This window comes from Otolemur garnettii, unplaced genomic scaffold (assembly GCF_000181295.1).
Source record: "Otolemur garnettii isolate 467f Iridium unplaced genomic scaffold, OtoGar3 scaffold00167, whole genome shotgun sequence".
Lineage (NCBI taxonomy): Eukaryota > Metazoa > Chordata > Mammalia > Primates > Galagidae > Otolemur > Otolemur garnettii.
The window spans coordinates 38,111-54,555 of NW_003852562.1; the positions used below are offsets into that span (position 1 = coordinate 38,111).

The window sequence follows — 16,445 nt, forward strand, 5'->3', positions numbered from 1 at the left end:
GGATGTATGGGTGATTACTGTATAATTCTTTCAACTGTACTGTATGTTTTAAAAATTGCCTAATATGGGCAGCACCTGTGGCTCAAAGGAGGAGGGCAAAGGCCCCATATGCTGGAGGTGGCAGGTTCAAACCCAGCCCCAGGCAAAAACTGCTTTAAAAAAAATGCCTAATACATTCTTTTTAGTAAAGCATCACAAGAATAGAGAAGAATCCAATGTACTCAATTCTAATATGAAGCCAGTAGATGATCTAATACATTCCCACAAGGGAAAAACTCAAATCAATTCAAGGTGGGGGGGGCAGGGGAACGAGGGAGGGGGAGGAGGCAGGAGCATGGGACGGTTATGGTGCATGGCACAACTCTTGGGGGTGGGACACGATTATAAGAGGGGCTTTACCTAACAAATGCAATCAGTGTAACCTAATTCTTTGTACCCTCAATGAACCTGAAACAATAAAAAAAAAATTGCCTAATGAAATATTGGAAAACTAAAAAGAAAAAAAAAATCCTTTCTTTTGTTTTCCCACATGTTACTTTCTGGCCTCAGACACTTCACACCTTGTTTCTCCTCCAGCCACATCCTTCTGATGCTGGGCACTGCAGGACACCGTCTCAAAGTAAGATGATGCCTGGCCTGGATCTTATGTTAGGGTGCTAGGTATGCCAACAGACATAGTAGGCTAGCAGTCGGTAGTATACCAGTATGGATAGCAATAAATTAATCGTACATGGAAGCTACTGTGAACGTAAATATACCTCATAAAACAAAAATTAAATGTACATCCAACTCAACTTCTCTTTACCCAAGTTCCCCAAAAGGCCCACAGCCATTTCAACACCAAGGGCAAGAAGGAGAGTCAAATGGAAAAAGTCAGTGGATTTAACTGATATAGCTAAAATCTTTATCTCTTTATGAATTTTGCTATGATATGTATTACCACATGAACACATTCAGGGCTGTCTTGGAAGGAGCCTGTGCAAATAAGGAGCTTGATGGTTAGCCAGGTAATACATGTCAGGTTGATACTGTTGAGGATAATAGTAATTAAATTTTTTTTTAGGACTACCTAATTAGTCAAGTTGTGCGTGATAAAATCCAGAGACAAAAATTTAAGCATGATTTTAGACCTACTGTGCATTCAAACCTGGCTTATCCAGATTACCACTTATGACTTAACACTATAGTGAGCTGTGCAGATCATTCCCCAGAGAAACTCGTGAATATTATTTTAAAAAAATGTTTTAAGTCTCTGCAAATAGTATTAAGGGCATACAGCAAATGAACAAATATTTTAAAAAATCTACTGAAACACAATAAGAACAGCAAGAGTCTACAGAATTTGAATTAAGACCTATTCCCTCTCTCTCTGCTCAGCAAAATAGAAACTCCAGTCCAGGTCAGTGCAGCCAATAGCACTGGGCTTCCTGTCCCACAGCTGGTGGTAGAGGGCCACTTTTCCAAAAGAGGTAGGGCACCGGCGTGTCTCCTTCTACCTCTGTTACCTGTTGCTAAGGCACAGCTCAGTTCCTGTAAGTATGGCTGAAAGGGCTAGGCTAGGCTAGTTGGGTGCAGGCACTCCTTGAATGTAGCACTACTGATTAAGAATCTTGGGGATGCCTGTTGTCTCATTCCCAGAAATCGAGGATGTGAATACTATGGTGACTTAATACAAATATTTTTGCAGTCAGGTGATTCCCAATTTGTTTTTATAGACAAGATCTCACTATGTTGCTCAAGCTGGTCTCAAACTCTTGGGCTCAAGCAATCCTCCCGCCTTAATCATCCAGAAATTTCCAATTTTTTTAACTCAAAGAGATGGGATGGTTATCTATTGGATCAAAAAAAACCAATATCATGAAGTGATTTGGGGCACATAACTTAGAAGTAGTTCAGAGAATTGAGTCGCACTGCTATTATAAAATCCTTTCTGTTCTATTCTATGTAGACAGAGTTTCAGCCTTTACATTTATAAATATTAAAATGATAGAATTGATGCTGAATCCTGTCCCTTTCTAGAAATAAATGCTACACATCCTCAAATGTCTGAACTTATTTATACAGAAGTCTCTTTCACCTCAAGACATATTTCCCAGAAACACATATTTGTTCAAAAACTATTTATTCAAACATGGAATACAAATAATTACATAATACAAATAATTATGATAATCAATCCATGATAAATCTTTTAAACTGCTTTAGGTATAACTTGTATACTAAAAAATTTACTCATCTTGAATGTACCATTCAGTGAATTTTAGCATATTTATGGAGCTGTACAACTATCACTACAATCTAATTTTAGAATTTTTTCATCACTCTAAAAACCTGTCTATTTACAGTCAATTCAGTTACTGACCCCAGCCCTAGGGAATCACTGTCTACTTTCTGTCTTTACACATAAAAATATAAGTATACAATATCTGTTCTTTTATGCCTGGCTTCTTTCACTGAGCATGTTTTTTTGCTTGTTTTTTTGAGACACAGTCTCAAGCTGTTGCCATGGGTAGAGTACTGTGGCGTCATAGCTCACAGCAACCTCCAACTCTTGGGCTCAAGCGATCCTCTTGCCTCAGTTTTTCTATTTTTAGTAGAGACAGGGTCTCACTTTTGCTTAGGCTAGTCTCAGACTGGTGAGCTCAAGCTATTCACCTGCTCAGCCTCTCAGTTCACTGAACGTGAAGTGAGAGACTTGAGTTGCACTGCTAAAAACCTCCTGTCCATTTATAGTCAATTCAATTACTGACCACAGCCCTAGAGAATCACTGTCTACTTGTTTAGTGAACTAGAAACTTAACTTACTGTTTTAGCCTTATCTATGTTGTAGTATATGTAAGTTCTATTCCACCATATTCACGAGTCCTCAAACTTTTTAAACAGGGGGTGAGTTCACTGTCCCTCAGACCGTTGGAGGGCCAGACTGCAGGTCCCCGGACAAGTTGGCTGCTAAGCAGGACAGGTAGCAGTGGCAAAAACACCTGGTGGACTGGATAAATGTCCTAGGCAGGCTGCATGTGGCCCGCAGGCCGTAGTTTGAGGACACCTGATATAGATAGACCACATGTTTTTTAAAGAGCATTCATCAGTTCATTGATATTTGGGTTGTTTTCACTTTTCAACTATTTTAAACAGTGCTCTATGAAAATTTGTGTTCAATACACAATTTGTGTACATGTATTCATTTTATTTGTATCATCTGGATTCTATTTCCAAAACAGGTCAAGAGTCAGCATGAATTCTATTCCAATTTTAAACAGTAAAAGCTAGTCAGCCTGTGGCTCATGCCTGTAATCCTAGCATTTTGGGAGGCTAGGAGTTCGAGACTAGCCTACGGAGATCCTGTTGCTACAAAATATAATCATTAGCTGGGTGTGGTGACACGCATCTGTAGTCCCAGCTACTTGGGAGGCTAAGGCAGGAGGATCACTTAAGCCCAGGAGTTTGAAGTTGCAGTGACCTATGATGATGCCACTGCACTGTAGCTTGAGCAACAAAGTAAAACCCTGTCACACACACACACACACACACACACACACAAAATAGAACTTGTAAAAGCTGAGAAATTCTTTCCACCTAAGTACAATAAGTAAGAGTTTGATAACAGCAGCATCACTTAATTCTTCTAATGAAGAGAAATGAAAACACATCTACACAATTTCACCTAGGAGTGGAATTGCTAGGTTGCATAGTATTGTGGTCCCCAACCCCAGCCGCCAGCTGGTACTAGTCTGTGGCCTGTTAGGAACCAATGTACAGCAGGAAGTGAGTGGTGGATGAGCCAGCAAATCTTCATCTGCATTTACAGCTGCTTCCCATTGTTCATAGCACCAGCTGGGCTCCATCTCCTGTCACATCAATGGTGGCTTTAGATTCTCTCAGTAGTGCAAACCCTACTGTAAACTGCACGTGAGGGATCTAGGTTGCACACTCCTTATGAGAATCTAATCCTCTGCCCCAGGCCCCCTCATCCATGAAAAAATTGTCTTCCATGAAAGTGGTCCCTGGTGCCAAAACAGTTGGGGATTGCTAGTATGGCATATCTAGGTATAACTTTTGAAGAAAAAGCCAAATATTTTTTTCAAAAAATTGCTGCATCATTTCTCCTACCAGTACTGAGAGATCCAGTTTCTCCATCTTCTTGCCAATAGCTGTTGCTGTTTTTTTGATTATAACTATTCTATCCTAATGGTTTTGATTTCTTTTTCTGTAAAGACTAATGACATTGTTTATCTTTTCATCTGGTTTCTGATCATTTGCAAATCTTCTTTGAAGAAATGTCCATTGAAATCTTATACTCTTTTTTTCTATTGTGTTACTTATCTTTTTAATTATGTTGAGAGTTTTTTATATATTTTAGAACAAGTCAACTACAGTGATTTGAAAATATTTTCTCACCTTTTATGAATTATATTTTCAATTTCCTTTTTTTGTTTTTTTTCTTTGAGACAGTCTCACTATGTCACCCTCAGTATAGTGCTGTCGCATCACAGCTCACAGCAACCTGAAACTCTTGGGCTTAAGCAATTCCCTTGCCTCAGCCTCCCAAGTAGCTGGGACTACAGGTGCCCACCACAACTCATGGCTATTTTTTTTTTATTACAGTTGTCATTGTTGTTTAGCTTGCCCAGGCCAGGTTCAAACCCACCACCCTTGGTACATGTGGCTGATGCCATAACCACTTTACTATAGGTGCTGAGCTATATTTTCAATTTCTTAATGATACCTTTTGAAAAGCAAAAGGTTTTAATCTTGTTGAAGTTGAATTTGCTGATTTTTCCTTTTAATGCTTATACTTTTTGGGTCCTATCTACGAAATCATTGCTTTACTCATGTTCATGAATATTTATTCATATTTTCTTCTAAGAGTTTTATAGTTTTAGCTCGTACATTCAGTTCTGTGATCCATTTTTGTTTATAGTGTAATGTAGGTGTCCAAATTCTCTTTTCTGCATGGATATACAATTGTCCCATTTGTTGAAAAGACTTTTTCCCTTATTGAATTTTCTTGGTGCCCTTGCTAAAAGCTAGTTAACCTTAAATGCAAGGGAATATTTCTGGGTTCTTAATTCTAGTTTATTGATCAATTCTATTCCATATGTCTATCTTTATGCCAGTACCACACTCACTTGATTACTGTAGCTTTATAGTATCTTTTGAAGTTGGGATATATAAGTCCTACAACTTTGTTCTTCTTTTAAAAGATTGTTTTAGCCTATTCTGGGTCCTTTTATATTTTCACAAATTTTATAATTTGCTAATTTCTGCAAAAAGTCACGTTGGATTTTGACAGGGATTGTGTTAAGTCTGTAGATCCATCTGAGGAACATGAGATCTGACAATTAAATTTGTGAACTTATCCTAGAAAAAGTGTTACATACCTCATTGCTGAATATCACCTTGGCCATCTGGTGACTATATTGACATTCAGCAGCAAGCTATGCAGCACTTTTTCCTACGACTTTCATATGACAGCTCTGATGACCATTCTGGTAAAAGAGTTCCAAAATTGCCATGAAGGGTGGACCAGGCACAGGCATCAGCATAGCTTCACGAGGGGAGTACTTAGGTGACCATAGAGATATTCAGTAATGAGGTATATAGCACTTTTCCGAGGATTCATTCACAAACTTATTGTCTGACCTCACTTTGCCATCTTAATAATATTAAATCTTTCAATCCATGAACACAGAATGGTTTCCCATTTATTTAGGTCTTCAGATTCTTTCAGCAATATTGTATAGTTTTCAGTGTCAGTCTTACACTTATTTTGTAAAATTTATTCCTAAATATTCTTTTTGATAGTATTGTGAATGTAATTCTTAATTTCATTTTCAAAGTGTTTATTGCTCATTTATAAAATTAGTAATGATTTTTGTACTTTGATATTTTGTCCTACAACCTTGAGGAACTCACGTATTAGTTTTGGTAGCTTTACAGTAAATTCATAGGGTTTTATATATATAATGATTTGGGGTATAGAAACTTAAATTTTTTAAGCATTTAAATCTTTTTGGCTACTAAAAATTGTTTAAAATTATATTCAAATTTATGTTTTTATGTGGACTTATTAGTGATCAATAAAATATTTTTAAGAAAAAAGTTATATTGAGATAAAATTTCACTACATGGAATGGAAATATGTTCAAGAAAAAAAGGAATGATGTAAAATTTCCTGTTAAAGAAAAGCTTGTTCATGTGGTTTTAAAAGTTGATGGCAGAAGGACAGTGCCTGGTGGCTCAAAGAATGACAGTGCCCAGCCCCATATGCTGGAGGTGGTGGGTTCAAAACCAACCCTGGCCAAAAACTGCAAAATAAACAAACAAACAAAAAAAAAACTTGATGGTGGATATAAAATTGTCTGGTATTTAGGTTCCATTGGCTACATTTACAAGAGTTATGCAACTGTTTCATTTTAAAATGTCAATTTACAATAAAACAGTAATTGTATCTTTTACAACTACTTAAGTCAAATAAAAAATTTTGACAGTCAATAGAAAAATATGGGGGAAGGTACCCAGTCAGTTTGGAGCAGCTTCTTTCAGAGGGCACAAAAAGCAAAACTTCTTGCAGTTTTTCTTTTTTTTGGCTGGGGCCAGGTTTGAACCCACCACAGCCGCTATATGGGGCCGGCACCCTACTCCTTTGAGCCACAGGCGCCACCTAAAAGCAAAATTTCTTGAAAGCACTGTGTTAATGTATTTCTCCCTAAAGCTTTTATTGTCTGGGAAGATCTACCTTTCTGAGACTTGAGGGAATTACCATATGGCTCCCAATTTCGAATTTAAGACTCACTCCCAGTCCAATAATCCCCATCATTAACTACTTTCGATTGAGAAGAGTAAAAATTCCTCTGGAACACGTCATGCAATCCTTAGACAAGTCATTTAACTGGTCTTAAATGCTCAGGGCACTACACAAAGTTTTATTTTCTTTAAAGGTAGGCTTGTTCAACAATATAAATCTATCATCTATAGAATTTTAGTAATTTTGAAGAACTTCTAGAGAAAAGTAAAATATGTTCCCTTTGATTATCCCCTTTTAGCTGTTCATAATCCTAAATGGCTATAGGCCATTTAACATTTTTTCACCATATGGATACAGACATACAGACTTCAAACACACACACCACTGAAACTTAAAACACATCCTGTAAGCGGACTTTGGAGGCCAATTGTCCAATGGACACAGTACAGTTGTCACAAAGGTTAGCTCCAGCAGAGCTAAGGGGAGAATCAGCCTTTGTTCTCCTTCGTGCATTGTGCCCAGGGCGCCCTCTACCGGCCACAGGCTCTCCCTGCCCACGTTCTCTCCCCTTCTGGGGCCTCGGATCTCACAAGAGAGAAAAAGTTGCGCAGGCGCAGGCCACGGAGGCCCTGGTAGGGGTCCGCGCTAAGCCGCTGACTCAGGCCTTCTTCCATCGCTCCTTTTCATCCTCTATAGAGTTTTACGGTGACTTCCGGGTTCGAAGTGGACTGACGTCCTCCCCTACACCATTTAGAAGGTCAGAGAAGACAGAACGTAGGCCGCGTGGGCCAGGGCGAGTCCGTGAGGACCGCGCCCTAGGCGCTCACGGAAGGCGAGCCGCGGCGGCGCGCCTCTGCGCAGTCGCGAGAGCCGGGGCCGCGCGTGACGTGGCGCGCTCCGGAGCGCGCGGCCTGGAACGCTCGAGAGCGGCCGGCGGGCGGGCGCTGCGCACCCGGAGCAGAGCCGAGAGAGTGAGGGAGCCCGCCCTGCGGGGCGGCGGTGGTAGCGGCCGGGCTGGGAACCCTCGGGGTGACGCCGAAGCGCCCCGAGCTGCGCAGGGCACAGGTGGGGCGGCGGCAGCAGGCAGTAGTTCCCGCCTGCGCGGCTCCCTGGGTGGGCTGCCTGGGGGCCCCGCGGACTCGGGGAACTGGGGGGTCCGGGACGGGTGGCGACGGGGGAAAGGGCCCCGGTCCACGTCCCAGTTTCGGAGGTGGAGCTTGGGTTGAAGGGAGCTATGTCGAGACAGGAGAGTTTGAGAAGTTGTTCCTAGTTAACCTAGGTCTTGTTTCCAGACCCTTCAGCCCACACCCATTTACTATTGGGATGGGGAGCGCGTCCCTCCTGTCCCCTTGCCCAGTGCGGTCGATCTTTGGAGCATCTCCGTGGACTAGTCTTTCTCCCCCCATCCCCGGGGTTTGTTCTGGTTTCCAAAATCGCTGGGACTATCCGCTTTCCCCACCCCCTGCGTCTATGGCACCCGCAGTCTGTGCGAAAAGGCCCGCAACCAGCTGCGGTCACGGTGGGTTGGGTAGCGCGTCATTCTGCTCTCTCGAATACTTTTAGCAGTGTTTTCTAGGGATTGAGCTCGTCCGAATTCTGTGTCTGAAAAAAGTTTCGTTTGGAACGCGCAGTTTCGTGACGCGGCATTATTGCGTTAATGTGGGGTTGACCCAGTTGGAACGAACTGCTCTAGTAGTACCGTATGGAATGAGTTTCTGGTAAGAGATTGTTGAGATGGTTGGTAGCTCTGAAGTAATAGCCTCAAGGTATTTCGGAACTTCACAGTTTTTCTTTGAAATTTTTAGAAGCCGAAGAAAAGGTAATAAATGAAAGTCCCCGACTGTAAATGGAATTCTTTTTCTCATTCGCGTTCCTTCATAGAAAGAGACTAAATTTGGTAGTTGGTCTTTGCGATCTGCTTCTCACCGTGGCACTTTCTGAAAACGCTGTCGTATGTGCTTTCCCTAACGAGTGCTTCTGCTGTTGACTGTTCCACGATCCTCAGATTCAGCTGACTTGCTGAGTATTTTGTTTACGATTTTCTTTTCTCTTTTTCTTCTATTTAAAAAAATGTATGCACATACATATAGTTACGTTTGAAATACATGTTTTGTAACTTAAGTGTACCCTTGGTATCTAGAAACAGGTTTTGGTTTGTGATTTAAGACTATTATACTGGTACTGTTTATTTAAATACTTCAGATTGACATTTCAAAAAATTTCTCTTTTCAACTTTGAAAATAAAAACATTGAAATCATGCAAGAATGGTTTTTATTTTTTCAAGACACTAGATAGTACTTAATTGTGCTTAGGAACATGATAGGCATTATTTTAAAGTCACCATTCCACCGTTCCTGTCTCTGTGAAATGTGTTTTCTCACACTGCTGAGAATGTGGCAAATCCCAGTCACAAAATAAAAATAAGGTATTTTAACATAAACTTTTTTCCATATGTTATGATTCCCCATGATAGAGTGGCCATGAGACCTACTTTTCACCTGCCAGATTTCCAGGCTTTTCTTGCTGAATTTCTGTCTTCAAGATTAAGACGCAACAGGAAGGTGATACCAGCAGCCCTGTGGAGTTACAGTTGCTGGCCACACACACACCCTTCTTTCTCAGTGGCCAACTCATTTGTTCCAGTGACACTTTATTTAGGAAAGCTTTCATCGTACCTTCATTACACTATATGTAAAATAAGCTTTGAAATAAGGTTATACCCAAGGTAAATATTGCTTCTATCTAGGGTTCTTCTGTTACGCCGTCCACCTTCAGATGCTCCCTGTGCTTTAAGGCTCAACTGTGTGTCTTTCTACCATGCAACACTCCAACTTTACTCATCCCTTCTTCACTCTTCTGACCTGTAAGCATACTAGGAGCTTTGGCTTTGCAAAGATTTCATCTAATTTTCTTGACATCTGTCTTTTGAGCCATGTATTAATTTCATTCTGACCCTACCATTTACTAGTTCTGTCCTTGGACAAGTTGCTCAATGTTTGTAAAACATTTTCTAAATCACATATTAACCTCCTATGAGGTCTAGATAAACCTTAAGAGTGCCAAACACATACATAGATAGAACTTAGTAAGAGGGTGAATTATGGTGCTTCTAAGGGCCAGAGATCATACGCATTTTATCTTTCATTATGGTAAGTGGGTTTAACACAGTGCTTTTAATTTACTTGTCAACCCCCAAAATAATTTTTGTAAAATTGTCCCTCTTGCCCACTTTTAAGGTTGACATACAGTATTTTACATCATATTTTTAGGTAGTTGAAAAGGATGCATTTTCCCTTGTGGTACTGACATTTTAATATAAAATGGGTATTTGTAAAGTTTTATTTATGAATTTTTTAAATTTCAGAATATTATAGGGGTACCAGTGTTTTGGTTACATGGATTGCTTTTGTACTGGTTGGGTCAAAGTTACAGGTATGCCTATGACCCAGATAGTGTATATTGTCCCCATTAGGTTGCCTTTGCCCATCTCCTTTTCCCCCCTCATTTCTTGATTTCCATTGAGTTTTACTTCCATCTGTGTGGATGAGTGCTGATGCTTAGTTTCAGTTCAATAGTGAGTTCCTATGGTATTTGGGTTTCTATTCTTGTGATACAAAGGAGAATGATTTTTTCAGTTCAAGGGTTTGTTTTTTCTTTAATGGCTGAGAAGCACTCCATGGTGTATATGTATACTACATTTTTTCTTTTTTTGATTTTTTTTTTTTTGGCAGTTTTTTTGACTGGGGCTGGGTTTGAACCCTCCACCCTCAGCATATGGGGCCAGCACCCTACTCCTTGAGCCACAGGTGCTGCCCCACACCACATTTTTCCAAGCCATTCATGAGCTGACTGGCACTTAGACTGTTTCCACATCTTTGCCATTTGTGAATTCTGCTTCAATAAACATTCGAGTGCAAGTGTCTTTTTGCTAAAGTGGCTTTTTTTCTTTGGGTAAATAGTGAGATTGCTGGATCAGACCGTACATATGCTTTTAGTTCTTTGAGGAAATTCCATACTGTTACCCTTAGAGGTTGTACTAGCTTGCATCCCACCAACAATGTATATAGTTAAGTTTTCCTTTCTCTCCTCATCCATACTAGCACCTTTTATTTTGGGGCTTTTTGATAAAAGCCATTCTCACTGGGGTTAGGTGATATCTCATTGTGGTTTTGATTTGCATTTCGTGATAATTGACTTTGAGCACTTTTTCTGTGTTTATTGACCATTAGTCTTCTTTTGAAAAGCTTCTGTCTTTTGCCCTCTTTTAATTTTTTGCCCTCTTTTTAATTGGTTGTTTGACTTTTTTCTTGATTTGCTTGCATTCTTTATAGATCTGGCTGTTAGCCATTTATTGATGCAGAACATGCAAATATTTTCTCCCATTCTATAGGTTGTCTGTTTGCTCTGTTGATTGTTTCCTTGGCTGTGCAGAAGTTTTAATCAAGTCCTATTTATTTATCTTTGCTGTTGCTGTGATTCCCCTTGGGGTTATCTTCAGTATTTTAATTGTATACAAAAAGGTATAATATCTTTGCTGTTTTATATCTTTCGCTATCAATTTTTAAAATACATTGTATTTCATACAGTTCCTTTGTCTTGAAATTTTACTTCCATTTTTATCACCCCTCAGCCTCAAATATGTTATCTTAACGTAGTGTATTTTTGTGCTTGAAAAATTTTATTAATCTCTGTCATATGTGTTTTTAATTTTAATAAAGTATATATATTGAAACTAAGTTTTAAAAATTTCCATGACTATGATTCTAGGAGTTACAGTCTTTCTTTTGAATTGAGTTTTTGCAAGTAGTCATAGTCGATCAGAACTGCATAAATACCTGGTTGATTTTGGCAAGTAATAAGTCTGGCAATGTATGTCTTAATGAGATAGATAATGAAGAGTTGTGCTTAAATTGAAAAGGTTCTTTGATATCTTTGACTTATTGTTTGGGTGTAGGGAGGCTTTTCCATTGTGGGAAAGTGCACCATATAAGACTGGGAATGGGTGAGAGGTATGCCTTTATTTTATAACACAGGAAAGGCTCCTTTCCTGGGAGAGAAAAACCAGCATACCAAACTATAGGCATGATCCCAGGCAGATTGGTTTTAATGAGGAGTTCCAATGAAGTAAAAGCTTTGGGAGTCTTTTTCTTAAACTTGCTCATGTTGGTGCATGTTCCATTATAGATTTCATGTGGCTCAAGCCATCCACATCCTCAAGTTGGAAGACCATTTCGAGCAGTGATTTTCAGCTGAGGATGATACTGTTACTCAAAGTACATTTGGCAGTGTCTGGAGACATTTTTGGTTGTTGCAACCGGGCTTAGAATGTGGAGTATGCTGCTATTGCCATCCAGTGGACAGAGATCAGAGAAGCTATTAACAAAGAATTCACCAGGCCAAAATGTCAGCCATGCCAAGGCCGAGAAACCCTGATTTAGAGGATTTGTTTTGGAAATCACTGAATTAGACTATTTAATTCAGTAATCTAGGGCGGGATTTCATAAACTTTCTTTTCAGGTAGTATGTATAGGCATTGTGGGCCACATAGCGGATCTCTGTTGTACATTCTTCTTTGTTGTCCTGACCTTCTGAAAATATAAAAATCCTATCTCCAGGATCTTTTAAGAAACAAGTGATCTAAAACAGTTAACGCCTTCAAACCTGAGTTTTCTTCTCTCTAAAGTACTAATAAACATAATGCCTCAAGAATTGTTTGTAAGGATTTAATGAGATACACACCCAACATAGTGTGTCCCGCCTAAGTTAAGCACCTATAAATGGCGCCAGGTGATGGTGGTGTCCTAGAGCACACAGCATAGAAGTGGGTGTTCAAGGCCCTGTTCAAGTCAGCAGGATGAGCTTGATGCTGGCCAAGTTCCCCATCAGCTCATGAAGGCCTAGTCAGCCTCTGCTGTCATTTTGCTTTCTAACTCTGAGCTTCCTTGTGCCCTAAGGGAGATAGAGAGTAGAATATCTATGCCACAGTTTCTGAAGGAAAAAGGGATCAGGGTCTGTGGAAAAGTGAGGCATTGTAATGATACAAGTTGCCGTGAACATTGCTGTACATATTTTTGGCGCACATATGCATCCATATTTGCTGTTTATATACCTTCTAGTGGGATTGCTAGGTCATTGAGTAGATTAATGTTTAACTTTAGTAGAAATCGCCAGTTTTCTAAAATGCTTGTACCATTTTTCAGCTTTCACCATAAAAATATAAGTGTTCCAGTTATTGTCTTCACTAATATGGGTCAGTCTTTTAAATTTTAGCCATCTGATAACTGTATAGTTGCTATCACTATGGATTTTAGTGAGGAATGGTGTGTGTTGAACCTATTTTCCCATGATATTAAAATATCCTCTTATGAGGTGCCTTGTCTTTTTCTCTTTAAGAAAAGTGGTTATACCTTTCTAAAAATCTTTCTAAAGTCATTTTAGTGGGGTTTGGAGAGGAAACAGGGCTAATTGCCAGTGAGTGACCTGCTATCTTTAAATGAAAGTTAGATAAGTTAAAGTTTCATCGACCCTTTTTTTCTCATTTTTGTCCTCTCTGGCGTGTAAATCAGTAAATTTTTTATTAGCTATATATATAATCTGGGTTTCTATTTAATGAATTTTGAACGAGACTCTTGTTTCAACCCCATAAGGATTGATACATGATAGGAAACTGTTTTATTATAAGAATCTGAAAGCGGCCAGGCTTGGTGGCTCATGCCTATAATCCTAGGACTCTAGGAGGCCAAGGAGGGCGGATTGCCTGAGCTCAGGAGTTCAAGACCAGCCAGAGCAAGAGCAAGACCCCATCTCTACTAAAAATAGAAAAACTAGCTAGATGTGGTGGCAGGTGCCTATGGTCCCAGCTATTTGTGAGGCTGAGGGAAGAGGATCTCTTGAGCCCAAGAAACTGAGGTTGCTGTAAACTTAGATGATGCCAAGGCATTCTACCCAGGGCAACAGAGTAAGACTATCTTTAAAAAAAAAAAAAAATCTGAAATGAGAAAATTATTTAATAGATGTGGTCTTATTTATTATCTTGTTTTATTAATAAGAGATTTAGGACCAAAATATTTCTTTTTATTTATTTATTCATCAAATACATATTAAATATTTATACTTTATGTACGACAGAGCTAATAGGCTTAGATACCATGGTGAACAAAGCAGAAACAAGCAAGACTTCTGTTTTCTTGAAATATATTTAAGTAGGAGAGATGGATTATAAATAAGTAAACAAATACCTAACAAGATAATTAAAGACAGTCTTTCTTGTTTTGCAGAAATGGAGCAAGAGCCACAAAATGGAGAACCTGCTGAAATTAAGATTATCAGAGAAGCATACAAGAAGGCCTTTATATTTGTTAATAAAGGACTGAATACAGATGAATTAGGTCAGAAGGAAGAAGCAAAGAACTATTACAAGCAGGGAATAGGGCACTTGCTCAGAGGAATCAGCATTTCATCGACAGACCCTGAGCACACAGGCCCTGGGTGGGAATCTGCTAGACAGATGCAGCAGAAGATGAAGGAGACACTACAGAATGTGCGCACCAGGCTGGAAATCCTAGAGAAGGGTCTTGCTACTTCCTTGCGGAATGATCTTCAGGATGTGCCCAAGTTATATCCAGAATTTCCACCTAAAAACACACATGAAAAGTCACCAGAACCACAGTTGCTTAGTTCACCACCTCAGCACACTGAAATAAATGGAAATACTCCAGTTACAAGTGCAGGGGCAGTGGCTGCACCTGCTTCTCTATCCTTACCATCTCAAAGCTGTCCAGCAGAAGCACCTCCTGCTTACACTCCTCAGGCTGCTGAGGGTCACTACACTGTATCCTATGGAACAGAGTCTGGGGAGTTTTCATCAGTTGGAGAAGACTTTTATCAGAATCATTCTCAGCCACCTCCTCTTGAGACTTTAGGGCTAGATGCAGATGAGTTGATTTTAATTCCAAATGGAGTACAGATTTTTTTTGTAAATCCTGCAGGGGAGGTTAGTGCACCTTCATATCCTGGGTACCTTCGAATTGTGAGGTTCTTGGATAATTCTCTTGATACAGTTCTAAACCGTCCTCCTGGATTTCTTCAGGTAAGCCAAAAGAAAATGTAAATGTAATTTGAAATATGTGTAGAATATGTCGTTTGTATTTGTTACTATCTATGTGCCCATTATAATAAGTGGAAAAGATAACTTTTTAAATAGATTCAATGGAATTGATAAATCTTAAACATCTATGTTTGTGTTTATTAGTATTTTACATTCTTTTTTTTTTTTTAACATATAAAGTCTTACTTTGGTGTTAAATTTGTGATGATAGAACCCGAGGGAGATCAGTGTTCGTGCTAAAATTTTAAATCCTTTCTCTGAAGAAACCTAATAACTTTAATTTTAAAAAGGATTTATGTAATTCATGTGGACATTTAACTATAAATATCCACAAATACTGTGATGACCCAGCTGAGAGTCTAAACTGACCTAGACCCATCCCACCATCCAGAACAGTAGTTCTCAATCAGGGCAGTTTTGCACCACCACCCTCCCCCACCCCAGGAACACTTGGCAATGTCTGGAGTCATTTTTGGTTATCACAACAGGAGATTGATTGCTACTGGCATAGTGAATAGAGGGCAGGGATGTTGCCAAGCATCTATGCAGGACAGCTCTCATTAGCACAAAATTCATTCAGCCCCAAATCTCAATTATGTTAAGAGAAGCCCTGGTCTGAAAGTGGACTGTGATGATACTTTCAGTCCAGGAGTAAAGACGGGCATTGAATAAAGGTTGGCATCAGGCCATGCCTGTGGAGTTAGTGAGGTATGCTGAAGGTGCTGATCCAGTGACAGATCTGGTTTTAGAAGGTTGAACGTAAATTTGGGGAGGTGAGTTCTTGAAAAGAGGACTCATTATATATTGAGTGTAACAAAGCAATTTGCATTGAAGAGGATCACTATTTGAAGCAAAGCAGGTGGTTTTGTCCCAAGTCCAGATGATGTGGTTTAGTTACAGCACTGGCTATCCATATTCACTTTCTCTTATGGTGCACTCTACTGTCAGTTCTTACGCAGTTTTTACCTGGAGTCAGTTTGAAAGTTGTTTAAAGACAGAGGCTTACTAGGAATGTGTGAAGGAGTTACTTGAAGGGCATTGCTCAGAGGAAAGATTTGCTACTGGACAGGAAGAATATTGTGAATTCTGCACGTTATTTTAGGGGGAAGAAACCTTAAGGTGAAAAGGGATATGCTTATTGATTGAGCTTGGGGCAGGAGGCTGATAAAAGCTATAGCAATTTCTGCTGATCTCTTAATATTTGGATTATAATAGTGGAATTAAAAAATCTTTGGGGCCTCAGCAACTGGAAGTACAGGTAGTAAATGTCAGAAACACTGCAGCTGGTTACATGCACTCAGCCATTCAAATGACTTGCAGTCCCCAACCCCCATGCCATGGATCACTACCTCTCCATGGCTGTTAAGAACCAGGTCATGGCTCGGCGCCTGTGGCTCAAGCGGCTAAGGCGCTAGCCACGTACACCTAAGGTGGCGGGTTCAAATCCCCAGCCCGGGCCCGCCAAACAACGATGGCTGCAACCAAAAAATGGCCAGGTGTTGTGGTGGGCACCTGTGGTCCCAGCTACTTGGGAGGCTGAGGCAAGAGACTCGCTTGAGCCCAGGAGTTGGAGGTTGCTGTGAGCATGA

At 39.9% G+C, this 16,445-nt stretch overlaps 1 protein-coding gene across 2 annotated transcripts in view; it reads left to right on the top strand.

Annotated features, from left to right (window-relative positions):
* Positions 1 to 7,410: 7,410 nt before the first annotated feature.
* Positions 7,411 to 16,445, top strand: part of SPART (spartin) — a 37,913-nt gene continuing 28,878 nt past the window's right edge. The window contains exons 1-2 of one of the 2 annotated variants that reach the window (XM_023519274.1): positions 7,411 to 7,505; positions 14,027 to 14,838. In XM_023519274.1, coding sequence (XP_023375042.1) covers positions 14,029 to 14,838 — 810 coding nt within the window. In that variant the 5' untranslated portion in view covers positions 7,411 to 7,505; positions 14,027 to 14,028. Of the gene's footprint in view, positions 7,506 to 7,727; positions 7,814 to 14,026; positions 14,839 to 16,445 lie in introns of those variants that run through there. The other variant, XM_003800125.3, reaches the window with a different exon arrangement.